The 27,851-nt window shown below is 39.8% G+C and overlaps 6 protein-coding genes across 6 annotated transcripts; 4 read left to right on the top strand and 2 right to left on the bottom strand.

The window, feature by feature from the left end:
• Positions 1 to 90: 90 nt before the first annotated feature.
• Positions 91 to 5,228, top strand: LOC102227389 (vacuolar protein sorting-associated protein 4B-like). The gene is made up of 11 exons (XM_023340082.1): positions 91 to 295; positions 992 to 1,103; positions 1,194 to 1,338; positions 1,596 to 1,654; positions 1,734 to 1,853; positions 1,937 to 2,093; positions 2,197 to 2,345; positions 2,480 to 2,561; positions 2,683 to 2,902; positions 4,252 to 4,392; positions 4,483 to 5,228. The coding sequence occupies exons 1-11, from the start codon at positions 275 to 277 to the stop codon at positions 4,582 to 4,584; spliced, it is 1,308 nt and encodes a 435-aa protein (XP_023195850.1). The 5' UTR covers positions 91 to 274; the 3' UTR covers positions 4,585 to 5,228.
• Positions 5,226 to 9,295, bottom strand: plekhb2 (pleckstrin homology domain containing B2). The gene is made up of 8 exons (XM_005815594.3): positions 9,149 to 9,295; positions 8,479 to 8,529; positions 8,199 to 8,351; positions 7,983 to 8,085; positions 7,545 to 7,584; positions 6,979 to 7,062; positions 6,463 to 6,577; positions 5,226 to 6,366 (listed from the first exon to the last, which is right to left on the bottom strand). Exons 2-8 carry the CDS (start codon positions 8,513 to 8,515, stop codon positions 6,230 to 6,232), a joined length of 669 nt encoding a protein of 222 aa, XP_005815651.1. The 5' UTR covers positions 8,516 to 8,529; positions 9,149 to 9,295; the 3' UTR covers positions 5,226 to 6,229.
• A 931-nt stretch (positions 9,296 to 10,226) lies between these two features.
• On the top strand, positions 10,227 to 14,114 carry ing5 (inhibitor of growth family member 5). The gene is made up of 8 exons (XM_005815595.3): positions 10,227 to 10,329; positions 11,629 to 11,700; positions 11,838 to 12,004; positions 12,154 to 12,265; positions 12,374 to 12,470; positions 12,566 to 12,701; positions 12,808 to 12,869; positions 12,958 to 14,114. Exons 1-8 carry the CDS (start codon positions 10,293 to 10,295, stop codon positions 12,995 to 12,997), a joined length of 723 nt encoding a protein of 240 aa, XP_005815652.1. The 5' UTR covers positions 10,227 to 10,292; the 3' UTR covers positions 12,998 to 14,114.
• cep19 (centrosomal protein 19) lies at positions 14,066 to 15,446 on the bottom strand. The gene is made up of 2 exons (XM_005815596.3): positions 15,156 to 15,446; positions 14,066 to 14,719 (listed from the first exon to the last, which is right to left on the bottom strand). The coding sequence occupies exons 1-2, from the start codon at positions 15,283 to 15,285 to the stop codon at positions 14,373 to 14,375; spliced, it is 477 nt and encodes a 158-aa protein (XP_005815653.1). The 5' UTR covers positions 15,286 to 15,446; the 3' UTR covers positions 14,066 to 14,372.
• Positions 15,447 to 15,694: 248 nt separating this feature from the next.
• Positions 15,695 to 19,783, top strand: pigx (phosphatidylinositol glycan anchor biosynthesis class X). Its single transcript, XM_005815600.3, has 6 exons — positions 15,695 to 15,870; positions 16,159 to 16,243; positions 17,544 to 17,679; positions 17,773 to 17,986; positions 18,632 to 18,732; positions 18,844 to 19,783. Exons 1-6 carry the CDS (start codon positions 15,807 to 15,809, stop codon positions 18,979 to 18,981), a joined length of 738 nt encoding a protein of 245 aa, XP_005815657.1. The 5' UTR covers positions 15,695 to 15,806; the 3' UTR covers positions 18,982 to 19,783.
• Positions 19,681 to 27,699, top strand: pak2 (p21 (RAC1) activated kinase 2). The gene is made up of 15 exons (XM_005815601.2): positions 19,681 to 19,904; positions 21,361 to 21,695; positions 21,806 to 21,909; positions 22,000 to 22,150; positions 22,398 to 22,429; positions 22,527 to 22,637; positions 22,760 to 22,892; positions 22,974 to 23,037; positions 24,567 to 24,615; positions 24,891 to 25,003; positions 25,098 to 25,215; positions 25,321 to 25,420; positions 25,513 to 25,709; positions 26,564 to 26,701; positions 26,787 to 27,699. Exons 2-15 carry the CDS (start codon positions 21,512 to 21,514, stop codon positions 26,871 to 26,873), a joined length of 1,581 nt encoding a protein of 526 aa, XP_005815658.1. The 5' UTR covers positions 19,681 to 19,904; positions 21,361 to 21,511; the 3' UTR covers positions 26,874 to 27,699.
• The last annotated feature ends 152 nt before the right edge of the window (positions 27,700 to 27,851 follow it).

Here is a 27,851-nt window from a genome sequence, read left to right as displayed (position 1 = left end):
TTCCTCCAGCAGCGACTCGGTTATATTCAGGAAACCAAACGGGGACGTTGGAAAAAAAAGAAACGTCAAGGATGACAGTTTGGTCACGTGAGCACCGCGGAAGCAGCAGTCAAAGTTCAGATGCGGAAGAGAGACAAACCTTTGGGATGTTTAGCGACTGAAAGTGGTCTGAATGTAACTTTTAAGTAACCGGACACGAGAGGAGAAAAGAGCCACAAGTTTTTAATATTTAATCTCAACGCACCCGGACAGGTCGCGGCGACAGAAGCGGCTAATGGCGGGCGGAAATTTACAGGTAAGTGACAGACTTTTAAAACATTGACGTGACTCACCTGGAAACCGGTACGACGCCTTGTTTAGCTCAGCTTTAATAAACAAACTAATAAACACGCTTTTATTTCATTTTAAGTGGAGCCGTTTTGTCCCAAAATGTTCGTAAGGGCGCACTTTTTACTCATTACTATAATTCAGTAATGTTTTTAATTATTTAGAGTGTGACGTCTGGGGAAGTTGGAACATTTTAAAGGGAAAACGTACTAGTCCTGTATTGCTAATGTCACTGTGATGTCAGTTTGTGGTTATGAACATTGCTGACTTTTATTCTGCTTAATAAAAAAAAAAACATTACATGCTGTGATATACTATTTCTCTGAAAAGTTCTAACGGAACAAATCAAAGGTAAATCCAATGATTACTTAATTTTATAAGCCCCTTATTAAATAGAGCATAATATTAGCATGATAACTCAAGAACTATATATAAATAGATTTTTATTTTATTTAAAAACTCTCCTTTTGAGATCAGCACTGGCATCATAGCTGAAAGGAAAGGAAAGGAAAGGAAAGGAAAGGAAAGGAAAGGAAAGGAAAGGACAGGAGCGTGTTTACCACCGAGTGACGTCACTTCTTTATTAGCAACCCTGATTATGTTGGCTTGCATTGAACGTTTCCAAACGTCTTTATCAATTTCCTGTGTTATTGTTTGCCTTTAGAAAGCTATCGACCTGGCCAGCAAGGCGGCACAGGAGGACAAAGCCAAGAACTACGAGGAGGCCCTCAGATGTTATGAGCATGCCATACAGTACTTCCTACATGTTATCAAATGTAAGGATTCGCCGTCCTTCCCCTCACTCAACTACACAGAACTAGATTTTTTACTTTTTGTCATTGTGATTCTCTGTGTTGTCGCTGCAGACGAGGCGCAGGGTGACCGAGCGAAGCAGAGTATCCGGGCGAAGTGTGCCGACTACCTGGACCGAGCCGAGCAGCTGAAGGTTTACCTGAAGCAGAAGGAGAAGAGTCCTCCGGCCAAACCTGTCAAAGAGTCCGGGGACAAAGGGTTAGAGCGGTCAACAAATCAGAAATAAACTGATATTCAGCTGTGTCTGTTGCTGGTGTGAATATTTTAACACTTCTTGTTGTTTGTTTTTACTAAGAAAGAAAGTAAACTACTTAGAAACTGCTGCAGTTGTCTGATTAATTAAGTATTTGTTTGTGTCCTGATGATTTATTGTTTCCTTAGCAATCAAAATTATATCAATAGCTTTGTAAGCTGGAATTGAATCTCGTTATTCCCTGATTTTTGCCATATTTTAGGAGTGAAAGCGATGAAGGGGAAGATCAGGAGAAAAAGAAATTCAAAAATCAGCTCTCAGGTGAATGAAATTACTGTTTGATTGAATTCTGAGAAATGCTTTAACTGGGTGCAGTGACTGAAATCATCTCCTTTTCCAGGTGCCATTGTAATGGAAAAACCAAATGTGAAGTGGAACGATGTTGCGGGACTGGAAGGAGCCAAGGAAGCCTTGAAAGAAGCTGTCATCCTCCCAATCAAATTCCCTCATCTGTTCACAGGTATTGGCACAAAAAAATAAACAGAAAAAAGAGCTGCAAACGTATGGCCTGTTTCTAGCTCCATGCTGCGTGTGTTTTTCTAGGCAAGCGGACTCCATGGCGGGGAATCCTCCTGTTTGGTCCTCCGGGAACAGGGAAGTCCTACCTGGCCAAGGCGGTAGCGACAGAAGCCAACAACTCCACCTTCTTCTCCGTCTCCTCCTCTGACCTGGTGTCCAAGTGGCTGGGGGAAAGTGAAAAGTGAGGTTCTGGTTTTCAGGATGACGGTGACGACAAATTGAATGTGTAGAGGGGAGGGGGGACAAAAGAAAACTGTCCCACTGTTGTCATTTCCTGCTGCTAGACTGGTGAAGAACCTGTTCGCTCTAGCGCGGGAACACAAACCGTCGATCATTTTCATCGACGAGATCGACTCCCTCTGCGGCTCGAGGAGCGAAAACGAGAGCGAGGCCGCTCGCAGAATCAAGACGGAGTTCCTCGTTCAGATGCAAGGTGACCAAGAGGACGCTTGAGTGCAGTTAGTCAGAGCTAACTAAAGAAATGTTTTGTTTTTCTGTTAGTAATTCTTATTTCCTTCGTCTTTAATTGCTTATTTTGTCATCGTTGCCGCATTTTTCTCCCGCCAGGCGTTGGAAATGACAACGATGGAATCCTGGTGCTGGGAGCCACAAATATTCCTTGGACGCTAGACTCGGCCATCAGGAGAAGGTTAGCTCAGCGCGAATCCTCCCTGTCACCTCTGAGGGTTTATTGGAGCTGGCTGTCGTCCACATCGTCCAGACGCCGAAGGTCTCGTAATGGTTTACTGAAGCTTTTGTTCCGGTGCCAGGTTTGAGAAGCGGATCTACATTCCTCTGCCAGAGGAGCACGCCCGCTCCTTCATGTTCAAGCTGCACCTGGGCTCCACCCCCAACGGGCTGACGGACGACAACTTCGTCACTCTGGGCAAGAAGACAGACGGCTACTCCGGGGCAGACATCAGCATAATTGTCAGGGACGCCCTCATGCAGCCCGTAAGGAGGGTTCAGTCAGCGACTCACTTCAAAAAGGTAAAAAAAAAACAACATCTTCCAGTTTGTTTTTTTTTATCAGCTGGAAAAACTTCTTTTGGAATCAGTTTTTTCCTGAAATTAGAAATGTGCCCGAGTTTGAAAGAGGTTTTCATATCAATAAACGAAGTGAAAAATAAGTCGGGAAAATATTTAAAGTTAGCTTCAGGCACAGAAAACGATTGAATGTCAGCATAATAAACAGTTTTCAAAGCAATTTCCAAGTAAATATTCCAGATCGTAGCAGGGAGTTAAAGTTGTGTCACATATTTTGATGTGTTTGGGTTTGATTACTCCACTCAGCTGCCTCTTTTAATAAACCTCATAAACCCACTATAGTCTAAAAATAACCAAAAGTTACACACAGTTGATTTCTATCTAGGGAACATAGTCTGAAGGTTGTCCCAAATTATTAACTAGTTCACTAATCTCTAATATAAGGTTCTGGCTCTTTTTATTGGCAGCTCTGCCAAAGATGTGTAAAAGGCCTTTGAAAGTTCATCTTTATTTGCGTTGGCATAATCTCACACTGAGCGATTTAGAAAACCTGTCATTTGAGTACATTCGTTCAGTTTTGGGGATGACTATGTTGTGAAAAAATAAAATTATTGTCTGTGCTCAGTGAACCATTTTTGTGTTATTTTGGTCTGTTGTCTTGCTGAAAACATTTACATTTGGTAGTAAATAGAACTTTAAAAGTTCTTGGAGGCTTTGAAAGAGCAACAGAACCTCAGCATCACAGATCCTCCACCGTACTTAACAGTAGGGATGAGGCGCTTTCCTAAATACTGCTAGTTTCCTGCGTGTCAAACTTACCTGGTGTTGTTGTTGGTGAAAAGCTCAACGTGTTGCGAAGATTACAGGAGTCTAAAGATTTGACCAACTAATAAAAACAGCAAAGGAATTGTGTTTTGGTTAAATTTATTTAAGAGATTGGCACTTTCACCAATAATTGTGCTGGTTTAAAACATCTTTTAAACCATGTTGTTTTTTTGTCCTCACTGAATAAATGCAATCATAGAAATAGTTTACATTTTTTCTAAAGTATTCAGTATTACATAATGCTACTTCAATATAATAACGCGCTAAATTAATACACATCTTTACCAGTGGTGTACTTTGCGTCAATACATACAAGCACTATGTCGGGAAATAAAAAAAATAAGGAACTATATTTTCCCAGGTTAGCTTAGCATGAATTTGTTGTAATTTGCAGACAGTCTCCACACCCAACTGTGCTTCCCTTCTGCTTCCGTATAGAGCTGTAACCCTAAGAGAGGCAGGTTTTCTTTTTTATCTTCTGTCCATCCAAACTTTGATAACACTTTTGTCCGATCCCACATTTTAAGGTTCGCGGATCTCCGTTTAGCAACCCCGACGTTGTGGTTGACGACCTGCTGACGCCGTGCTCACCTGGAGATCCCGACGCCGTAGAGATGACGTGGATGGAGGTTCCTGGGGAAAAGCTGTTGGAGCCTGTGGTGTCCATGGTAAGAAACCAAATCAGTGCTTTTAATTTACAATATAGATGATCAGATTGATCTGAACCTGCCATGACCTGCTCGGTGGTCTCTGTGCAGGCCGACATGCTCCGGTCTCTGAGCAACACCAAGCCCACAGTCAACGAGCAAGACCTGGACAAGCTGAAGAAGTTTACGGAAGATTTTGGTCAAGAAGGCTAATCTGCTAAAGATGGGAGTTTGGTAATTTTTTCCTTAATCAATTATACTTAGTGTGCCAATCTTTTGGTCTGTTAAATCTTAGAAATGGACAATTCGCTAGGTTCCTAGAATGTACCTTAGAGTTGACCGTTTCATCTGTTGTTCCACTGAAGCTAGTGTTTACGAATATACCGACACGTCTTTGCACCTTTTCAACACTACAAACATCACCACGTATAAGGTGGATTTATTTTGTACCAAATAAACTTTGCTTTAAAGTTTACTTTTAGGACTAGAGGACGGTTTAAATTTACAGATGTTGCCTCCTTTATGAACACAAAATCACTTGTTTTCTTTTCTTTCATTTGATTCTTCTCAGGCTTTTGGGTTTTGTTGCTTCTAAAATGAATTACGGTCTATTCAAAGAAGCTTTTTCAGCAGTTTCCGTGTTATGTTTGTATGTGTACATCCGATTTCTTCATTATGATGTTATTGTAGATATACTGTAGTTGGTCATGTTTTGATCAGTGTGTTTAGGCGGTGACTTTTGGGGGTCAAAATGTTTGGAGTTTATCGACGTATTGTTAAAATCTGAGGTCATTTTATGCATCTTCTTGTGTTCTGTGAACAAGACTCAGGGCTAAATAAACACAATGCAAAAGTAATGTGAATATATTTATTTGTTAAAATAACATCTTGATTTAATCAGTACATCCGAGTCCGATTAAGTCACATCTTTAAACATGCTTAAGAATTGCTAAACAAAGTAACTTTACTGTTAAGCTATTAGAGAAAATGAGTTCTCTTTAACATTTCTTAGGCTCAATAAAATGTTATGGAAGAGGCTGTTTGTGGAGGTGAAATCACATACCTTTAGGTTCTTTAAACAGAAATAAACTTTAACTGAATGTTTGTGCACCAAACATGAACACATCAATATGAACAAATCAAAACAGGAGGTAAGTTTCAGCAGCTGCCAATGAGTCAACAACAACAAAACAAGAAAATTAGACAACAAAAAAAGAAAAATAGACCAAGCGATAAATTGAAATAGAGGACTGCAGAAATTTTGTGTCCCTTTAAACTTCAGGATAATGCTACTGCGCCTTCGTAGTTGGTGTCCTTTTTCAACAAACAAAACAATGCAAACCAACATTTCTCCAGATGACTTTAAAGATGCTACAGGGAAAGTATGTATTGATTTAGTGCATCCAGTGCTTAAATCCCAGTCTGACTCAAACACACAAAGCCAGGGGCACACTGCGGATCTGTGACTAAAGCAAATGGAAAGTAAACAAAGGTTACAGTACGAAAAAAAGGTTCATTCATTTTGCAAATATGAAAGGCCAACTGTGTGTGAATCTGAAGGAAACTGAGGAAAGCGACTTGCGTGTGATAAATGATCTAATAAATAACAGGCCGGAGAGAATAATCGTTATGGTTTTGGTTAAAGATATTTCAACGCACATATCACGAAAGGAGCAAAAACACTGCCTGGGAGTATTGGAAAGTGCTAAAAAGTATTTACTAGGTCATCCACTCTGTCACAGTCATGTCTCATTGATGTAGTCCAACAGAGGACACGCTTCATTTGAAATCATGTGACTGCACTGACAAGAGCGCACGCTGTAAGCTGTAAATAAACGCTTTAGCGAAGCGGGACCAATTAGAAAACGGAGAAGAGCGAGCTGATTGCCAGACCGGTGGCTGCTCCGGCGAGCATGCCCAGAGCCACGTCCCCCGCGTCGCCGCGCGGCCGCTCCTGGATAATCACGTGGTTCACTTCGGGGGCCACATATCCACCTGAGCAACATGACAAATTCATGAATTAATCCTCCACGTCGCAGCCAAAAACCTAATACTGCTGCAGTCATGCTGAGCGGGGTGGAGTTTATTTACCTTGATATTGATATGGATAAGCAACAGCGTAGTGTCGCCCTTCGCCAGAGTATATAATCTGTGTGGGATGAGCAGGCGGAGCGGTGTAGTCTCCGTATGGGCCTGGAGCATAAACCTGGGAAAAATCCCACATGAGGCTTACAGATACAGATGAACACTTCCACAACGTCTGCACTAGATGGCGACAAAACGTAGCTTTGAGCAAATTAGCTGCTCTTAAAGGGTCTCTATTATGAGTTATTAAGGATACATATTGCTGATTTACAGCAAAATCAAATAACTACATTAACTTCAGTTGTCATAAAAATAACAGAACGCTCAAACAAGTCGATTTTACATAATACCGCCCCTTTAAATAGTAACTTTAAGTTTACGCTGGGGTTTGTTCATTTTCATTGTAAAGGAGTCTGAATGAATTAAGCTAAACAAAAAAATAAAACAATATAAAATGCAGCGTCAGAATATGGATAACGCTTTCTATTTTCCAGTCGCGTTAATGTCGGATACTCCTTTTACCTGTGGCTGGGCGTACTCTGAGTAAGGGGGAGGAGCAGATGCCACGACTTCCTGCGCAAAGCCAATCTGAGGAGCAGCTACCACCTGTGAAACATCAAACAACCAAAAAAATTAGACTTAATTAGTTTACCAGCAATACTGAGCTACTTGCTAAGACAAATGCAACAAATGCGCACTCATTGAAGGTTTTGGAACCGAGAAACTGGTGAGAGGTTATGGGAAATCAATGAGCTTAATGTGTATGATTGGCAGAATTCCCTTTCTGTTTTCATTTATTATTAGATTAGTTGAAAACAGCATTAAAATAATAGCATTATAATTTCTTGTAATAATTTTTGGCACAATTTAGAACTTTGTGTTCATCACAAAAGTAAAGAATAAAATACAATGAACTTTATGCTGCGACAAAACAGAACGCAATTCAAGACGTGTAATAGTTCAATAAGGCGGTGTAGAGAAGGAAAATATGAGAACTGTCTCACATTGCACAAAAAAAGGGAAAACTACAAACGTAAATATGAGACCTTGCACACAAAAGAGTTCCTTTAAATGTACGAAACATTCACCGTGTTTATCCTGGCATCCTGCAGTGCCATGGTCCATGCTCTGCAACCAGGAAGAGAAACCACATTAATGTCAGATGACCCAAATTCTACACACCTAAACATAAAATTAAACCCAAATTTATTAACCTTCCTGACAAATTTAAATATAAAATTATTTTCAATCAAGAGGTTTGTTCCTGATAGGAAATGATAGGCATCTCTTAAAAAATATTCATACTGGCATGTTGAAAATCATTGCCATGACCCTAATCTTCAGCTTTCTCCAAAGATTTTCTGTCAGAATATCTTTGGAGAAAGTCACTCAAAAATGATTAATTATACTTACAGTCAGAATAAAAGTTTACTTTAGACCTAAATATGCCTGGGATATGGATCATTTGGGGCTGAGTGTCAATTAATAACTGACATAAAGACTGGAGAGTATATCTGTCGGCTTACAAGGCATCATCTGCACTGTCCGCACACAAGCTGATGACCCGCCCGTCTCTGCACACGATCTGGAACAATGTGTCGCGCGCTTTCCCATCCGGTGGGTTCAGCTCTGGAAGGAAGTACAAAAACACAAAGGTGGCGCATTTGAAACAATATCAAAACTGTCAGTAACAACACCTCTCATCCATTTTAATGATCCAAAACCAAACAATGTGACAATACCCTGACAAGCAGCAGAGCCGCGGATGTTAATGCAGTGGACTCTCATGTGGATGTCATCCTCCATGTCACGCCGCTGCTGGTCATTGTAGAACACCAGGCGTCCGTCGGCCCACAGGTCAAACCAGTTTCTTTTCCACCGCCGTAGGATGGTGCCTTCAAAATAAACATTACAATTGTTTTTATTATTATTATTTATCAGGTCGTGTTTCTACAGACATATATTTTTTTATGTGCTACTTAACTGCTGATTTGCAAATAGAAAGTTTTAAAGTTTGCTCACTTTGTCTGTGGAGCCAGCCACTTTTTACCACAGCCATCTCAGAGGAAACTCCTAGAGAGAAAAAAAAAAAAGTAAATATTATTACAGTGTCTTGCTCACAACTCCAGAGGCTGGTAACAGGGTGGGGCATGTCTAAGAAGAACCTCGTGAGTGGTAAAACAATTACCAAGTTCACAACGATGTCTATTGAAATCTACAGCATTAAAAAAAAAACAAATACCTATGTTTTTTTGATGGATAAATGTAAAGATTTAGCACTTATTTTTGCATATAGCTTATAAACTAATATAATTAAGCTAACCATGGTTGAGGCTATTGGTGTAAAGATATTGTTGACTTTGTATTACATCAAGAATTTATTCCAAGTTAAGTTGAATAGCAACCTTTTATTTTTTACTTTGACTCTCAGGGTTCCTCAGCTTTACACATTAAAGGAATAGAAAGCAAGAAATTGGTAACATGATACTGGTAAGAAGAATATGAGGTTAAAAAACGGACACAGGACTAAATGTAAGAAATAGATGAAATATTCTTCGCTAGTTGCTTCCTGTAAATAGCTAGAAAGGAGCAGACATGTTAGCGCGAGTTTAAACTGTTTATAGGAAAGTAAAAACTCCGACTATACGCTCTTATATGACGTTAAAATGTGTTTTTTGGTCTAAATACTTACTTGAGTCCTTAAATGTTTTGGACGAGACAACCTTTCTTGAGGATACCGAGAATGCGGAAGTGATATGCACAATAACACGATGTGTTGCTCGGAGCAAGAAATGTCTGACCGCTCAGCAAAGTGGACACATCGCAAATATCCGTTACGTCTTCGGTCTGTGGTTCGCGTTAAATCCCGCCCAGAGAGCATCTTCGCGAATCAACAGTCTCTGTGGAGAGGGCGGTGTTTGTTTTCAATGACGTCATCCATCAGCTGACCACGGTGGAAAATGCCAGCAAAAGAAGTGAAGGTGCGTTTGGTTATTATTAACCTCCTGTTCCAGGTGCACACAAGTCTAGTGCGAGCAGTGAAAATTTAAATTTTTTTTGTTTTAGATGTCTCAAGATCATTGTTTAACCAACCAAACAACCAATATGTTTTCAGGAATAAGAACAAAGATTCACAATTCATGGTAGCAACACTTTGTCAATTTTTTTCTTTACATTATTATCTCTAAATCTGAAGGTTTTTCCAAAATGTTTTTTGTTTTTTTTCCCTTGGGCCATCTCTGTCATAAAAAAGCAAAAAAGTAAATGTTGATATATGATTTTCAGGCAGGTTTAAATTACTGTTGAAATTTTAACAGTTATTCTTCATTCTTTTTGAGCCTGACTTTACAAATTGATATTTATCCCTGCATCCAAGGTTGATGCAGGGATAAATTATAAAAAATAAATTATTTTAAAAGTCATAAATTGTAACTCCATAACGTGTTTTACTGCACACAGTTCTTTTTTTTTCTAATAACCTGTGGAAAAATAAAATATTTTTAAAAATTTTAATGACAGACCATTGTTTTTATTTATTTATTGAAAAAAAATGCGTTAAGACATTGTCTTAGCGGCCTAAAGCTGAGTAGTACTCAACTTTATGTATTTTATATATTTATTTAGATTTGTATCATACGAATAAGTTTTGCGAACAAAAAAAAAATAGTACGGTAAAGAAAACTCGCATATATTTGTTTGGTTTACAACCGAACTCTGAAACTCGCATCGCCACGCCACCTACCGACGGCAAACCCTGCAGTCCAAAACAAACGCTCCCTGTGACTAACTGTTAGCGTGCTAACGAGAGTACGCAGAAGCAAAATAGATATCCCAAAATGGCAACGGCAATTTACTTGGAGCATTATCTTGACAGTGAGTATCGGGGAAACGACATGTACCGTGATTAACATTGTCACGTTAAAGTTTGTTTGAGGTTTAGTTCTGTTTATTTATTTATTTATTTATTTCTCTATCGAAGGACACGCTCGAGCGACTAGAGGTAGATTGTAGCGCAGGCACGTTAGCAAATAGCTCGCTTGCTAACAGTAGCGTTGCTCCGATGGAAATAAAGCAGAATAAATTGTCACTTTATAGTTTCTCAGTCTGCTGATGTAAAGAAACGGAATTAAATTGGCCGTATTAAATGGTACACAACGTAACTACTTTATAACACGGATTATTTTTTGCGTTTGTAAAATAAACAGCAGGACGTATTTAAAGATTGAAATTGGAAAATAATTTCTAATTTTATTTTTTTTCGTCAACATATATTTTTGTCGTCTTATTCGGGTTTTTACTGTTAATTATTGCACCGTGTATGTGCAACCTGTTGGAGATCGCGTTTCCCGTAACTGTTTAGGCGCCGGGGGGGGGGGCGGGGTGTTTGAAGCAGCGCCCAAACTGAGGCAGTCCGGAGCTGCACACAGTTCCTTCAGCGCCCCGAAACCAACGGAGTCGCTGTGTAAAGATCGAACATCGTGGTAATGCAAACTACTACGCCATAACTGCATGTTGGTTCATGACGTATGCGTAGTGGACAAAAAGGTTTTCCCTCAGTAAATTCATCAAATCATATTTACCATGTTTGAAAAGGCAAGAAAATAGCAGCTAACATAGCACTCAAAAATCCTTCTCCGAACTATTCTTCTTTTCCCCCTGATGCGGGTGAATCTGTACATTTTTCAGCTTACAGATACGTATTTGTGGTGTGGATCCATAGTTTTAAATGTGCTCACACTCTAAATGTCGACGGTGCTGAAATATTAAGAAATTCTGCAATTTGCATTATTGGAGTCATACTCAAACTGTCATGCAAAACATAAATATATTAGGCAGTAAACTCTAGTAAATGAATAAATTGGCTCATTTTTGTCGCTGAGGATTTTTAACACCTATTTGAATTGTTCATTGATGTAAAGATTATAAGAAAATAGACTGTATGTTGGCCTGAAATTATGGTAAAGTTCTAAAAGAATATTGTTCAAATTTCCTGACCAAAATTTCACTTGTTTTGATCATTTTAATTGTTGATTTCAATTAAAGTAGCCCACTAATTTCAGTCTTTCAAGCCAAAACTGTTACTTTTGCCTGTCGATTGATATCGGTTTATTTATTTATATATTTTTTAATATCAAAATACATGTTAATATTATTCACTAATTCTCTGTCTAGGTATAGAAAATCTACCATGTGAGTTACAGAGGAACTTCACCTTGATGCGGGACCTGGACAACAGAACCGAGGGTCATTATTTTACCATTTTATTTTTCGGTGCCATTTTAAATCGGTTGCTTTTGAATTTGCATAACGAGCTTTTGGAGCTGTGGTGGCATCGGTGGAGTTTCTCTGTCTCTCCAAACAATCCCCTGTCGTTTTCGCAGAAAAGAAAGGCGAGATCGACAAGCTGGCGGAGGAGTACATAGCGAATGTGAAGAACCTCGCCTCGGCGCAGAGAGTGGAACACCTGCAGAAGATCCAGAACGCCTACAGCAAGTGCAAAGAGTTCAGTGATGACAAAGTCCAGCTTGCCATGCAGACGTATGAAATGGTCAGTCTGAACACACATCTCCAGAATTCACCTAACTTCTTCCTTTCGATATTTATTTATCAGTTGTTCTGGTAGATGTTTAAATATTTTTTTTATCGTTTGCCTTCATTTGTACGGAATTAAACATTCAGACCATTTCTTTCCCGCAGGTGGATAAACATATCCGCAGACTGGATGCAGACCTGGCTCGGTTTGAGAACGAGCTGAAGGAGAAACTAGAACAGAGCGGCTATGAAAGTGCAGATGGAAGAGCGCTGAAAAGTAAGTCGGGTAACCAGAAGACTTTTTCCTGTGAGTCTGCATGACGAGTTTTGTTATTATGAGCAATGTTTAATTCTCCCCCCCTTTTCTTCTTCTTCTTCCCCCCAGAGAGCGAGATGCGGAGCCAGAGAGAGAAGCGTGGGTCCAGGGGTCGAGGAAGGAAGGGCTCCGACGAAGATTCTCCCAGAAAGAAGAAGAAGGCCAGGTAACTCGGCCTGTCGGCTCAGGATTTGCCACATCTCAAAGGGTTTCTGTTTGTGTTTATGAGTCGTGGTGCATGAGTTGCGTTGATGCTTTCAGTCCGGTCCTGAGCGACGCCCTCCTGCCGATGCAACCGTCAGACGTTTTGGACATGCCGGTGGACCCCAATGAGCCGACGTACTGCCTGTGCCACCAGGTTTCCTACGGAGAGATGATCGGATGTGATAATCCTGATGTAGGTTTTCGACCTTTTTTTAAAAAATATTATTATTTATCCTTATCTCCCTTCTAAATTCATCTGAAACCATCTGCAGGCTGACGTGATTTTCCTGTCGTTTCAGTGTCCCATTGAGTGGTTCCACTTTGCCTGTGTTGACCTCGCCACCAAACCAAAAGGAAAATGGTGAGACCTGAACTCCCTGGAAGATATCAGGCATTGGTCCAGTAACTCTCTGAACATTTGTCCTTCCTCTTTCCCCTTCATCTGACAGGTTCTGTCCGAGGTGCACTCAAGACAGGAAGAAAAAATGAAATTTTCCTTTCAGAAATGGCAACCTACGTTTGTGTTATTGGTGTCACTAAGTAGTCTAGTTTGTATTTTGTTTCAGCAATACTCCGTTTTAAAAAGACGGTTTGTACAACTTTCCTTGAAAACCTTATCCAGATTTGGTGTAAAGCTACTTTTGTGACATATTTCCTCACCAGCTTCCCCCATGTTCCCTTCCCCCTTTAAATTTTAGCACATCCGTCTTTGTCTTGTAGCTTTAAATCAAATTGTCATACAATACATTTACTGTGTTGTCCGGGTCTTGTCAGAAAGTTTCTCCTTTTCGAGTAAAAAAGATGTAAATACTATCTTGACTAACGAAGTCGCAAGTCCAAGATTGTTGCTTTAGCATACTTGAAATGTCAGTTTTATAAACAACTATTTTTTTTTAAGAAACAAATTAACGAGCCTGCTGAGAATTACATATAAAACACCTGTATGTCCTTACGGAAACAACGGTGGTTAAAAGAAAAAAAAGAAAAAGGAAGTCAGATTTAGTTTGTCGTTACTACCTCTTTAGGGTTTTACACTAGAACCGCATAAATGACTGCAAGTGACCGAGTGATACAACAATCACCTTAAACCAAACTGGCAAAGAAGAAATGTAAACTCAAAATTTCAACACAAGCCTATGACATTTTTGAATGTATTGTGGTACTAATGGTCAGTCGTTGTCTTCTGTCACCTGAATGAGGTATTCAAGCACTTTGAATGAAACCGTTGCCCCTGAAGACGTTTGATCCTGCGGGCGTTTTAAGACGTAGTTTCTCATAGCCAACTTTGCTATTGAATGTCTGCTGTTTTCCTGGCTTGTACAACTGTAGGGAAAACGCCGGTTCTCCACATCGAACCGTACATGGACAAATATATAATGTATTTTTTTGTATTGAAAAGATATTTTGTAGACAAATTATTCCAAAGAGATATGTGTGTTGCGTTTAAATCCCGGTGACTCAAGATGTAATTTATTAGAACTTTAGCAGCTTCTTTTATATTTGACTGTGAATATCCTTCATTTATGTGCAAACCACAATAAATAAAACCAAAGTATGTATTTTGTAAAAGTCTTGTATTTTATAACAAATAAATTTCAATTATTAATCCTACGTTGTTTTGTTGTAGCTTGACACGTATGTTTTCTAAAACACAGGGCTGTTTAGTTTGATATTATCAATCGTATCTGAGCTTATGCTGAAATGTCTGCCAGAGTGTTTGTTGTTTATCTCCACTAATTGCAGCGGACATAACTGGAAGTGGGACCCAAATTAAATTCCACTCGAGCCCTCCTCCTCTTGGGCCAGTCCTGTGTCCAGGAGAAAGATGGCTTTATTTCTACTAGGTGTTAACGCGGTCAGAGTTTCAAATGTCCTCATCTGATTCTTCATCCCAGCTGCACTTCTCTTCCTTGGATTTGTCAAACTCCACCTCCAGGTCGTACACAAAGTCCGGGTCATCTTTCCGCTTGCGGTTCCTCTCGAACAGTGTGTCCATCTGTCCCTTTTTGCGGGCCAGTTCCTCGTCCTCCAGTTTGTTCAGATCCTCGTCGGGGTCCAGCTGGAACGAAGCGAGGCTGTTCTCCAGACTCAGGCCCTGCATGTGGTCGCGCAGGACGATGTGGAGTTTCTCCAGCTGGTGTAGGGGCACTTGATCCAGATAGCCCCTGTGCCTTGGGTGGTTTTTCAATCTTTCAGCAGCCGTGCTGCAGTCTGGAAGTCAGAGATCATATCAAGATTTTAATTCAGTGGAGGCAAACGCACAGCAACAGCTGTTTTTATTTACATTTTAAAACTGGTAGAGACAGTCCAAACCACAGCTGCGACGGCAGTGAAAAGCACTTAAGTTTTTTTGTTGTTTTTTTTAAACATATTTGTGAAAAGGTTCCTGGGGTATGAATACTTTTGCATTGCGCTATTATCATAAGGATTGGATAACTGTTTCATTTGCTAATTATTACATTTATTTTTGGACCCAGGAACCTTTTTATTTATTTATTTAAATTCATAACGTAAAGCGATTGCAACATGACTCATTTTGATCTTTTTGTTCAATCAGGAAACTGTCAAAGTAAGTGTATTCATTGCTCTGCTCCTGAAACTGTAATTCCAATACTAACTATATAATTGCTGAAAAATATTCTCTTACCAGAATGTTTGAAGAAATTTCGTATGGGTATGATTCTTTTGCGTATCTTATTGGTGTCGGTGTGGATATAAACCAGAACTATAGAAGGAGGATTGAACTGCACTCCGCACCGCTTTGCTTGAAATCCCATCGCCTTCCGTTTTCGATAAAGATGGTTAAATATGTCCTTTTCTGAGGTTTAGAGTTTGAAAGTAAATGATTTAATCCATAATAGCTGTAATATTGTTCACTAAATTGAAAACGAAGAGAAATGCTTATAGGATTAATTGCAGGACCTTTCATGGGAAGCGTTACCAAGGAGCCTTACGTTAGGCAAAGATTTTAGTAAAGCCTGTCCAAAAATATTTTTAAAAAAGGTTATATGAGCCACTGTCCCGTAGTTGTAAAATTGAATTAATTAACTTTAATTAAACCTGATTATTTCATTTTAAAGTATATTATAACAGCTTGGCAGCGACGTTAAACACTCGAGGGACTGGATTTATAGTCAGGCAGGATGCTGGCTTCCATAAAACTACAAAATGGTCCTACGATGTTGTCTTCCGTAAACATTTGAATTAGGAAATGTGGAAAAAGCCTCGCACATTTTCAAAGTATTTGTGTTTTCAAATACTTTGAAAATACATGTAAAAATTTACTTTAGCGATTGTGATGTACTTTGAATTGTTTTTTGTGTTGGCTTGCTTATCTAAATGCTATTGTTTGAACAAAGCGGGTAAGTAATATAGTTAGACGTCTTCTTTCTTGGCAAGAAAACTGATCTAATGATTAATGTCTTGGAAACAAAAGAGATTAAGATTTTCCCTAAATGTAAAAACATGTCCTCATGTGAAGCACGTCTCCGAAAATACAATTGACCAAAATATCTTTGACCAAGACATTATACTATGGACAGTTTAAGCCAAGAGTTCCTATATTTAAAAAAAACTACTAAATTGCAGTAAAATACTATCTACAAACTCTTTATAAAATGTTTATCTGTATAATACTCCCATTTTCGCAGACGAGCAGGAGCACTGCGATCAGCTCAAACAGTGGCTAGAATCATCCTCTGTGTCCCTGGAGCTTAGCAAGAAGGGCTTCCACAGGTATCTGGTTATACACCTGTCATAACATTATGACCACTGGCAGGTGAAGTGAATATGTCTTCATCTTGACACATTACGTTGTAGATGATAGCAGGTGGACAGTTTGTCCTCAAAGTAGATGTGACAGAACCAGATAAAGTTGGCGATCATAATGATTTAAGTTGACAAGGCAAAATTGAGATGCCTTTTCAAGAAAATGCTTGAGATTGTGAAGATAATGTTGGTTTTCATAGAAAGTAGGGATGCACCGATGGCAGTTTACTGGCTGATCGCCAATTTCAATCTTTAAAAAGTCTGACCTGCTGATTCAGATTGTGTCCAATACCAGATAAGTTCGGGGTATGAGATCGACTTTACATGTATGTGTCGACCGATCACCAATCTCCCAAAATTAAGGAGATTGGTGCCAATAAATCAGTGCATCCCTAATAGAAGGGTATCCAAACTGCAGTTTGCTGGATATTTAGCTGCAAAGCTGTCAAGAATGGATAGCAAATTCCTTTATGAAAAAAAAAAACACTATTCCTATACTACAGAAACATTTTGAGAGCTCAACAAAAAGTTTGCTGTGTTACCCTAACTTTTAAATTCCCAACATCTCAATCCAATTGGGGATCTGGGATGACAAATGAGACAGATGACAGATTTGAAGCGCCACCTTTAAAATCTGCCGCTAACATCTTGGCGGTAAAAGCACAGCATAACTTCAAATGTGTAGTTGTTGTCTTGACTCATCGGGGCAGGGCTATTTGGGCAAGAAAAGATTAAATTGATAAGAATGGTTGACTCCAAAATTCGCTGCAGACTGTGCACATAGAAAATGGTGGGTGAGAGTAGGATGCTTAAGAATAGTCGTTCACCACACACAAGACAAGCAATGAAGAACCCTCTCAAATGGACTGCTACAACTCTTCTAGTGTAGCAACCAGTATAGAAACTCTTGTGCAACAATCAGCTGTGAATGTAATACTAACACCTTTTCCACACAACTAATACCTTCATCCCATCATATAGTAATCTAATCTCTTAAAAAAAGAAACAAATGTCATTTGAGTACTATTTTATATTTTTGAGCATAATAGTCTTTGAAATTCTTTATTGATATTATTTATGCTTCACTGTACTTTACTGCTAAGGTTTTGAAAAAGTTGTTATGATTTTAAATCTGCTGCTGTGATAAACCAGTCTGGGATAAATACAGTTTGTCTATTTAGCAGGTGGCCATAATGTCATTTCTAATTCATATACATGTCATAAAGAGACAAAAAGGCTTCAGGAACTCATTTCTGTTGTGTTTTAGGGAGGTGACAACCACTGTTGAGCTCAGACCAAGCGCACTCAGTGGTGCCAGCGTTTTGCTGCTTTACAGATGGCCGAATGGCGTCTTTGTAGATCCATATCAACTGGCATCCCTAAGTGATCAAAGCAACTTTGAGGTAACACCATGACAACCATGGCGCAGTATATTGTTTTAAAAAGTCCATATTTGGATATATTTTTTTAATTATCTTTGTCTTCATTTCTTTAAGATATTGCTAGATTCAGCCATTGACCTCGAAGTGCCTGCTCACAAGACTTCTGGATTTCTAACCTATGTGTTTCCCTCCCATACTGGATCAGCTCCCAGTTTCCTAAAATTAACAATTCCAGTACACGGGCGCTATCACGAGCCCTCTTTTGCTGGGGAAGCATTCGCATCTGTTCCCATTGAACCTCCTGACCTGCTGCTGCGCACTGAAAAATGTAAACAGTTAATGTTTCTTTTCCTTTCTCAAATTGTACAGATGCACCAATCAGATGTTTTTGTTTGGCTATCTTTTCCTCGAGTTTTCCCACCGATTCCAGTTTTGACAGATTAGGGGATTTTTTTTTTTTTCCCCCATCCAAAAATTATAATGCAGAGAAATGTGCTGCACTTTTTTTGATAGCTGTATAAGTTTTGAATCTGACAGAGAAGACATTGTTTACAAAATGATCCTCATTTATGCATCACAGTATAAATCCTTCACTGTATTAGATTTTTATACAGTTTAAAAAGAGGATCATAGTTTAATGGTGCAATTATAGATTGAAAAGTGTGGACATTTTTAGTGTTTTTAATAATTTATTTAGTAAAAAAAAAAATTCATGAGTCAGTATTTGACCTACCAATAAGAGCTAATCAAGGAAATATTGTTTGATTTCAATCTTTGGGTGATTGCTTGGTGCATCTCTAATAAACATACAATTTATTATCTGATCTAAATCGACAATGTTTGTGTTGAAGATGTCTTGATTATGCCCTTGTTTTCCCTCTATAGAAGAAACTCAAAGGGAGGATTTGTTTTCCATATTGAACAGACAGCGCAACTTTTAATCAAACCGATTTTGTAATTTCCTCCATTCCAGGCTCAGATCTTCGCAGATTTGAGTCTCATTCTGTAGTGGACGCTCCATGCACTGTCAGCAATTCCAGCACATGCTCATGGGTGAAACAACCTCTGCAGCAGGTGCGTTTTTTTCTCTAAATCTTTACAAATCATTTTAACAAAAAAGAAAGACACAACCCTACTGTTCAAATCGCCCTCTTTCTCATTCAAAATATATCTTGCTTCCTTTAGGAGTCCAGCACCGTCAGTGTCATGTTACCGGTTGGTGACGGGTCAGCGACGATGCTCGTCTGCGGTGGGACTCTTCTTGCCACTATGGGCTGCTGTGTGGCGTTGTCTAAATACATGTTGAAACATCGAATCGTTTAAGCTGCAACAGTCAACAGGACTTGTTCTAAACGGGGTTATAATGTGGAGCAGTCGTGTCTGGGGCCAGGATCATCCTAGCTGCTTGCTGTAAATGCAAAACAGATCTGTATCTGTTGTGAAAGAATCCCAGGTATCCACATCTCAAACTCTCCCAGAGGAGCGTAATGCGACTCAATGTTTTTACAGATTTTTTTCAAATTCATTTTTTGATATGAAATTGAAGTTTCGCTCAGACATTATCAAAAGCTAACTTGTTGTTGTTTAAGCAGTTGGGAAACAGAATTAAAGAATGTTTAGAGCTACAAAGGATGTTTTAGATAAATAAAATATGTAAATCTTATATTTGCTTGTACATGTCAGAATAATTGCTAACGTTGATGACATAAACATGTGAAACATAAAGGTGTGGAATAGTATAATTTCAACTCAAACCCCTTAGAAGAGATCTCCAGTTGTGATGAAATATATTTAATTATGTAAAACTTCAGTTTCAGCTTCAGTATTTTTTTTTCCTAAGTGTTTTTTTGTTGTTGTTTTTTGGGGGAAATTCAGTGTTTGAAGTGCTGAGTATCTTTGTGTTGAACGGATGATCTAATGCCTGGAGACCCCCCCTGATGGCTAACTTTCCCCCTCACTCCATTCATTGGAAGCGTTGCCTCACTGCAGGGGCCAGGGCTGGGTCGGTAGTTCCGCTTCCCCCCTGCGCCATAGCGGAGTTATCCCAGGGCCGAAAAGACTGATGAAAAGTTGGAACTGTAAATAGTTGGACTCAGATTTTTTTTTTTACCAAGGTGTTTGCGCACACGGTGTAGCAGCCAGAACCCAAATGTTTCGTCGGGAGGATTTTTAGTGGATTTTGTCCTCGTTTTCCCAAACCGTCGGGGATTGTCCGGGAGTCAAGTTGAAGCGGTGTGGAAACTCCGGTGAGCTCCGCCGCTTCTGCGTTAGCCCGCTAGTTGGGAATGTTTGCAGGAGCCACTTTGGCCTTTCCCATATCCTGTGTTGGGTTGTTAAAACTCCAAATTTAATGACGGGAAAGTTTCGAGCTGTACTTTGGTTAATCATTTAGCGTCAGCTTGACAGCTTTTAACCACGTTAGGTTTAAAAGAGCTGCTGTAGCATGTCATGCTAAGCACAACTCTTAGCTAGCACACTTGTTGGTCAAGCGGTGAATGCTAACGTTAGCCTGCTAACGCCCCTGTTGGTGCTCAATTAAATAGCATTTAGAGACAATTAAAATGGTGGAAACACGCATATTACTGGAGAGTCTGCCAAGGCGGAGACGAAATATCAAATAAGGAGCTGCTAGGTGTCAGCTTTACAGAGCAGGACATAAAGAAGGAGTAGCTTGCAATGTTTTCATACTAATCAGGACGTCTATTTTGCATTAGACGCATTAACTTTGCATTAATTTGTAGTTTCTCCCAATGAAACTGTAGAAACTATGTTGCTCTTTTCAACATACAGTAATTGTTTAAGTTTCAGGTTAAAATTAGAGAACGTTTGACTATATAAAGAGGAGGCCACACCGATTGCACATGCCTTTAAGTTTTTACACTTACTCATGTAACATTGGGCTTTATTAAAACCTCAAGAGATGGAGCAACGCGACAGATAGATGGTATCGCACACCCGTAGTCCAAATCATCTAAAAGAACAATGAATAATAAAAAAAGGAATAAGGAAAGGAAGGCAATGCAGCAGACAAAAGACAAATCCAATTCTTAAAAGTATGACGATCATTAGTATTCAGCCGCATTTGTTCAAATACAGATCCAGTGGAACAATTAACTTCACAAATGGAGTTCACTGTGAGTAATTTAATGGTAGTGGCAGCATCAAGCTGTGGGAAAGTTTGGGTTATTTTTGTTTTTTGTCAGCAGGAACAGTGAATTGAAAATCTGTGGCAAGTCTTGACATCTCGGAGATTTCCCAAAATCGCTCTATGAAATCTGTCACAACTTGAGGGATATTTTGCGAAGAGGAATGAGCTAAACCTTCAGGCTGCAGATGTCCAAAACAGATAGAAATCGTAATTTGAGCTGTATTTGCAACAAAAGGTAGTTATGTTGATACTAACAGGGCAGTATATAAATGCATACCACACTTGTAAAACTCTTATTTTGTAGAAGGTTTTTGAAATACATGCATCTTCTTCTTTTCCTCTTCACAATTATGCACTACTTTGTTAAATTTGTGGTTTCAGCTTGGCAGGAGCTGTGGATGCTTAAGTTTATACTTTCATGGCTTAAGTGACAACATAAATGGGAATGTTTTCCAAGAAAAAGTGACTCTGGTGCAGTTTATAGATATCCTGTGCTGTATTTAGAACTTTTAATAGTCATTTTCTGTTCTAACAATAATTAAACTTCTTCCCAGGTGCCTCTCGGTGCTTCGTCTCCTATTCATGTGAACACTAACGCCCCTTCTGATGTGAGTCTTGCCTCCCTTGCTCGCTCATCTCAATCCTGAACCACTTCTTGTTTGGCTGCCTGCTCTGCCCCGCGCGGCACGCGTCCACCTCTCTACAATGTGCGATAACGGAGACCCCGAGGACAAACCCCCCGCCCCTCCGGTGCGGTCAGGAAGCACCATTTTCGGTACCGGTGCCGGCAAAGACTCGTTCTCGGCCAACCACAAACCGCTGCCGTCTGTGCCCGAAGAAAGGAAACAGCGGAAAGGCATCATGTCCATCCTGTCGGGGGCCGAAAAAGGTGAAGTCCAGGGTTTGAAACTTGATGAGAAGCTTAATCCAAAGATGCGGTTGTGGTAAAACGTGTGGTTTCAATTCATTAAAGATTTGGTTTCTTTTCATTTTACGTAGGTAGGAAAAAAGATAGAGACAAAGAGCGACCGGAGATCTCGCCGCCCTCTGATTTCGAGCACACCATACACGTCGGGTTTGACGCCGTTACGGGGGAGTTCACAGTGAGTTTTCACTGTTTGGTCAGTCTTGTTGAAACTCACTGTCTGCATCGTGTGTGAACTTCTGTTATGTTTTGTTTGACTCATGCGTAGGGCATGCCAGAGCAATGGGCTCGACTGCTGCAGACCTCAAACATCACCAAGTCGGAGCAGAAGAAAAACCCACAGGCTGTTCTTGACGCCCTTAAGTTTTACGACTCTACGGGCAACGGCCGCCAGAAGTACCTCAGCTTCTCGTCCTCTGGTGAGAAATTAAATATTCATTTATTTTGGTCACTTTTAACCTTTCCACGCGCAAGTCAAAGAAAGACGAAACACACAATGCGTCAGATCCAACAACAATACAGTCCAGTTGAGTCCTGCTCAGAATAAAAATGAAACTCAGCTGATCATAAAATACCAATTGGGGGGGGAAAGCAGCACTGAGCTTGGAGTACTTTCTGTGGCGATGAAAAAAAACCCCTCTAATTTTTGTGGTTTTCTTTACACAGAAAAAGAGGCCTTCCCTGCAGGACCTCAGTCTGTAAGTAATTCAGACTTGTTTTTAACGCTCGTCTCCAGCTTTAGTGCTGCTCTCTGTGTTTTGAAGCTGAATAAACATTGCTTTTATTTCGAATAAGCCTGTGAAAAAAAGCTCCGAACCCTCATCTCCGAACATCAAAGACATTGACGACGACGACGATGAAACTCCGCCCCCTATCGTGGCTCCAAGACCAGAACACACAAAGAGTGTAAGTCACCACCCATGGGTCTGTGGAAAGAAAATCGGCCACCTTTGGTGTTTTATTCTTGATCTCGTTTAACTTTTCAGCTACAAAGGTTTATTTCATTATGTATTTGGTCAACCTTCCAGATGTACACCCGCTCTGTAATTGACCCCATTCCTGCTCCAAGTACGTGTCCAGATGGGGATGCTGCCTCTAAGTCTGCAGACAGACCGAAAAGGAAGACCAAGATGACGGACGAGGAGATCATGGACAAACTGAGTGAGTTATTACCAAACTACACACTTCTCCTACCTACAGGTCTCTTCATCTTTCTCATGATGTTTGTGATGTGGCTCACAGGAACCATAGTAAGCATCGGAGATCCCAAGAAGAAGTACACAAGATATGAAAAAATTGGCCAGGGGTAAGTTCCGAGGTGTCGCGCAAAATCTTTCATCCCACGGTTCTACCATGCGATGAAGGAATTTGTCTGCCCTACAAGTATGACGAGTTTTTACGTCTTTTGCTGTATTGGCGTAACTGTAGCTGTGGATTCTAATGAGGTTAACATTAGCTGCTACGTTTGTAAATAGTGATGCTTTCGAGTTTTACTTGAAAGTCAAAATTTCAAAATTGAAGAAAACTCAAACAGAACACCAAATGAATAAATAAGGGTACCTATACTTCCCTACGTTCATTATCCAATATGGCTTCTGTCAAGGTTGCTCAAATTAACTATGTGTACGTATAATGGTTTGTACCTCATTAAGCTAGTTACACAGATAGCATATTGCTACCGCTGTTTGTGAATATATTCCGTTGGTGTTTGAATCAATAGAATAACTTGGTAGTGGTCATTGACACGGCATTAAGCAAGTCCATCTAGTTTTGCGAGTTCCAACATGAACGCCCTCAACCTCAGTTTGTTGTTTAGAGCCTGTTGTTAATGCTCAGGCTAGTTAGCATAGCCTCCGATGAGGGTGGATAAACAAATTTCCTGTGACGGTAAGTTGTTTTTCAGCCATTAGCACATAGAGCAGTGCGTACACAAGCATGTTTGACAACACCAAGACCCTCCTCCTGGTTCTGATTTGTTGTTTCTGACTGGGAGCTGTGCATTTCTGCAGATGGCAGTAGGACCACAGGGAGGGTGCAGAGAAGCTTGATTTTTTTTTTTTTTTCACATATTACCTATTTTATGTTGTAATGTCACAATATGATGACAGTTTTATTAAACATGTAAAAAAAAACATTTATAAAAGGTTATATATACAGAAGCTTTAATGGACATACAAAGTTTGATGTTAAAAATAACGACTTAGTTTTTTCTCAAACTGCTCATAAAACAATGGGCTGTTCATTATAAAAAGTATGCAAGATCTTCATTGCCTTGTCTTTGAAATAATTTACAAAACTGTACATTATATTTACATTACAAATTATAAAAATACAGAATAATTCCCACAAATGTCATACAAATGTAGACAGTAATTATAATATAAACATAAAAAACTACTTGTAGCTCACTCAGCTCTTCTGCTCTCCGCCTGATTTCAGTTCCTTTTTGTTTTGTTTTAATTCATATATATTAAATTAGTTTCTCAGCCATGTCACTTTAATGCAGGCACATTTCGCTTGATAATATTGGCCACACTTATTATAGGTCAGAATTTCTCACATAGAGAAGTGGGTCACTTCTTTCGGCAGCCATTTGCTTTCACAAGTGGTTCAAGTGGCTTTTGAATCATAGTGTGGGTTAACGTTTTCACACACAGCTTCTGCATTGTGGCTTTCATTTGTTAAAATAAATGTGTATTTTTCTTATTTTGGAACCTGGTAATCTAAATTGAGCATTTTACTTCAGTTTTTTGTTGTTTTATTTGACTGAATTTCAAATATGAGTGGATTGTTGCCTAAAATGTGTCTAAAGCGGTCCATTTACACTTTTTGCAGGGCATCAGGAACAGTATTCACCGCCATTGATGTCGCAACAGGACAGGAGGTAATAAAATCTCAAAAAAATGAAATGTGTAATTTTTTTCTATTATTAACCAAACTGAAGGATGACTCAGTAAAAAGGTTTACTTGCAACGGTAATTTCAGGAAGCCAAATTAGTAAGGAAATCACCTTTTATGTTTCAGAAATCTTATTGGTAGTGAATCTATAGAGAATTTTTTTTTTCTTTGTGCACTTTCCAATGACAGGCGTTTGGTTTACATTGAACCCAATCTCACCATGAACTTCCACATTAAAGCTGTGGTTGCTCATTTTGTCAGGTGGCCATCAAACAGATCAATCTACAGAAGCAACCCAAAAAGGAGCTAATCATCAACGAGATTTTGGTGATGAAGGAGCTGAAGAACCCCAATATTGTCAACTTCCTGGACAGGTGAAATTAAACTTTAACATACCTTGGGTGTTTAATAAAGTGCCACTTGGGGGGGTGGGGAATCCTTTTAAACCCCAAATGTTGTTATTTTCAGCTTCCTGATGGGGGAGGAGCTGTTTGTGGTGATGGAGTATCTGGCTGGCGGGTCGCTGACGGACGTCGTCACAGAAACCTGCATGGACGAGCCTCAGATAGCTGCCGTCTGCAGAGAGGTGCTCCTCACTCGTCCCGCTTCCGGCAAATTTAAAGAAAGTCCTACGCCGCGCAGAAGGTTAACCCGTCTTAACAATCTTTTCCCACCCTCTTCTCGATTCCAGTGTTTACAAGCTTTGGATTTCCTACACGCTAACCAAGTCATTCATAGAGATATCAAAAGTGATAACGTGTTGCTGGGGATGGATGGTTCTGTAAAGCTGAGTAAGTACGACTTCCTTACAAGCAGCTTCGTTCTTTAGCCTGGAAAGGGAAAAAAAAAAGAAACAAACATGTCCTCCTTCTTTCGCCGGCAGCCGATTTCGGCTTCTGTGCCCAGATCACTCCTGAGCAGAGCAAGCGCAGCACTATGGTGGGCACGCCCTACTGGATGGCTCCCGAAGTGGTGACCCGAAAGGCTTATGGGCCAAAAGTAGACATTTGGTCACTTGGTATCATGGCCATTGAGATGGTTGAAGGCGAGCCCCCCTACCTGAACGAGAACCCACTACGAGTGAGTACAAAGAAATGCTGGTGACGTAGGGTGGAGTATTAAAAGTTGATTTGTGTTTTAACATGGTCTTTGATCAGCTGCAGCTTTATGACTTGAATCAATCAACATTATAGCACAAGAAACTTTGTTCTCTATATTCAGGGTAACTATTGCCTTCAAAATAAAAAAAACTTTTATCACATCTTATGTGATCAAAACATCACATAAGATGATTTGATTCATCTTATGTTTTTTCGGTACAACTGGAACTCTTGTGTAGTGGAAGTGTAGCGGAAGAAAAGCGACCTGTGACTTAATCAAGAATTTTGAATTGGTTTTAGATTATTTAATTGGTTTGGAATTGGAAAATAAAACAGGTTTCGACATCATCACAAATCAGAAATCTAAAATGTGTGGCGTACATTTGTTTTCAGCCACAACCTTCAATTCTTTGTGAGGACACCTTTCACTGCAGTTCGAGCTGCAAATGAGAAATGGCTCAAGCTCAGTCACATTGCATGGTTAGCATCTGTGAACAACAAATATTCTCAGTTAAATTTAACTGGACTTTGACTGGGCCATTTTAACACACGGATATGCTAACATTTTTACCTTAAGAATCACCTTTATTGAGCAAGTTTGTGTGCATGAACAAGGAATTTGACTGTCTTTTGAAGGCAGTTGGGTTACACTAGATTTTATTGAAGGGCATCTGAATAATGCACACCACGCTTTTCAGATGTTTGATGGTAAAATAATTGCGAAACCATCTTCCCTGCACTTCACAACTACGCTTTCCATCACATGAAGTCTCAATAAAAACCTTAAACTGACATAACAGTAAGGCTTTTCTCTCATCTCAAACACTTTGCCAGGCATTATATCTGATTGCCACAAACGGCACACCCGAGCTCCAGAATCCAGAGAAGCTGTCTCCGGTTTTCAGAGACTTCCTGAACCGCTGTCTGGAAATGGATGTAGAGAAGAGAGGCGGAGGCAAAGAGCTCCTACAGGTAAAAACAGTCATTATTTTATGTGTTGTTTTTTTTTATGGTATTTTTTCTGATCTTGCTGTCAATTTGTGTCGTTGCCGCTCAGCATCCGTTCCTGAAGCTGGCGAAGCCGCTCTCCAGTCTCACGCCTCTCATCCTGGCAGCCAAGGACGCCATGAAGGGCACTCGTTAACGGACGAAGCCCAGCCGACCCCCTCCTGCCTTACTTATGCTGTGCACAGATAATGTGCCAACCGTTTAGATTTCGTGCCAGACAATAGGCTGAGAGTGACTTGCCAGCCTTGATGCACCAGCCTTGTAAGCCCTGACGAACCTCACTGTGAAGACCAAAAACCGGGAGCACAACCCCCCCCCCACCGCTGTCAGCACGAACTCTTACCGTCAAATGACAAGTCAAACTAAAGTGCTTAGTTACAGAGTCAGGCGTAGTTCATTTTTGTACATCAAAACTGGTGACATGTTAAAACTAGGCTTGTATTTAACTTGGAATGAAGAAGGCGCCTAGTTTAGTTTGTTTTTTTTGTTGTTGTTTTTTTTAATCAACTGCCTTAAACAAATGCAAAATGTTGCCTAATGTATTGTTGATTGTGTCTGTCTTGTGTTTCCCATGATTTTTACTACCTTTATAATTGACATTTTCAGCCTGTCAGTATCGTAGTTATTTTGATACTTGAATTTCATGTTCGTCCCCCGCCGGTCCACTCCCGTCTCCTGGTCCATATCGTCTCATTCAGTGGACGTTCTGTTTCCCAGTAGACCCATGTCGTGTGGAGATTTCTCGTCTCGGTTTTATAGGAAACGTTTCAGTGCATTATTCATCATGACCATGTGCTGTGATTGTGATGTTCTTTAGCTGACAGAGCTACTGTACCAGTTCCTCCCCCCTGCATCTGTAGTGTCCTGATGCCAGAGGCACACCTTGCAGGCATTTAAATGTTAGATTGACAGGGTTTATACTTTATTCTCTGTTGCTATTAAAATGAGTATCGTATGTTGAACTCTGTCCTTTGTGTTCTTCCAGACTAAACAAGTGGACTTTTCTCACACAAGGGTTGTGTATTTTTTGTGTAGCTTGAGAACCAGTTACCAAATGCTAATTAGATTTTTTTTTTTTTTAAACTGCAGACACTAAACTATTTGTTTAGTCTTT

The sequence above is a fragment of the Xiphophorus maculatus genome, chromosome 9, assembly GCF_002775205.1.
Source record: "Xiphophorus maculatus strain JP 163 A chromosome 9, X_maculatus-5.0-male, whole genome shotgun sequence".
NCBI lineage: Eukaryota > Metazoa > Chordata > Actinopteri > Cyprinodontiformes > Poeciliidae > Xiphophorus > Xiphophorus maculatus.
Note: the sequence above shows the minus strand (reverse complement) of the source record. Positions and strands in the feature narration are given on the sequence as shown.

Excerpts from the sequence above, each read along its gene's own strand:
- LOC102227389 (XM_023340082.1), top strand. The coding sequence starts at position 275 with ATGGCGGGCGGAAATTTACAG. Across the intron at positions 1,655-1,733 it reads ATTCAAAAATCAGCTCTCAG|GTGCCATTGTAATGGAAAAA; the intron begins GTGAATGAAATT and ends CTCCTTTTCCAG. Across the intron at positions 2,903-4,251 it reads CAGCGACTCACTTCAAAAAG|GTTCGCGGATCTCCGTTTAG; the intron begins GTAAAAAAAAAA and ends CCACATTTTAAG.
- plekhb2 (XM_005815594.3), bottom strand. The coding sequence starts at position 8,515 with ATGGCTGTGGTAAAAAGTGGCTGGCTCCACAGACAAA. Across the intron at positions 8,352-8,478 it reads TGGCTGGCTCCACAGACAAA|GCACCATCCTACGGCGGTGG; the intron begins GTGAGCAAACTT and ends TTTATTTTGAAG. Across the intron at positions 6,578-6,978 it reads CAGAGTACGCCCAGCCACAG|GTTTATGCTCCAGGCCCATA; the intron begins GTAAAAGGAGTA and ends GATTTTTCCCAG.
- ing5 (XM_005815595.3), top strand. The coding sequence starts at position 10,293 with ATGGCAACGGCAATTTACTTGGAGCATTATCTTGACA. Across the intron at positions 11,701-11,837 it reads CCTGGACAACAGAACCGAGG|AAAAGAAAGGCGAGATCGAC; the intron begins GTCATTATTTTA and ends TCGTTTTCGCAG. Across the intron at positions 12,870-12,957 it reads ACCAAACCAAAAGGAAAATG|GTTCTGTCCGAGGTGCACTC; the intron begins GTGAGACCTGAA and ends TTCATCTGACAG.
- cep19 (XM_005815596.3), bottom strand. The coding sequence starts at position 15,285 with ATGGGATTTCAAGCAAAGCGGTGCGGAGTGCAGTTCAATCCTCCTTCT. Across the intron at positions 14,720-15,155 it reads AAATTTCTTCAAACATTCTG|ACTGCAGCACGGCTGCTGAA; the intron begins GTAAGAGAATAT and ends TCTGACTTCCAG.
- pigx (XM_005815600.3), top strand. The coding sequence starts at position 15,807 with ATGTACTTTGAATTGTTTTTTGTGTTGGCTTGCTTATCTAAATGCTAT. Across the intron at positions 15,871-16,158 it reads CTATTGTTTGAACAAAGCGG|ACGAGCAGGAGCACTGCGAT; the intron begins GTAAGTAATATA and ends CCATTTTCGCAG. Across the intron at positions 17,680-17,772 it reads GTGATCAAAGCAACTTTGAG|ATATTGCTAGATTCAGCCAT; the intron begins GTAACACCATGA and ends CATTTCTTTAAG.
- pak2 (XM_005815601.2), top strand. The coding sequence starts at position 21,512 with ATGTGCGATAACGGAGACCCCGAGGACAAACCCCCCGCCCCTCCGGTG. Across the intron at positions 22,151-22,397 it reads CCTCAGCTTCTCGTCCTCTG|AAAAAGAGGCCTTCCCTGCA; the intron begins GTGAGAAATTAA and ends TTCTTTACACAG. Across the intron at positions 23,038-24,566 it reads TATGAAAAAATTGGCCAGGG|GGCATCAGGAACAGTATTCA; the intron begins GTAAGTTCCGAG and ends CACTTTTTGCAG.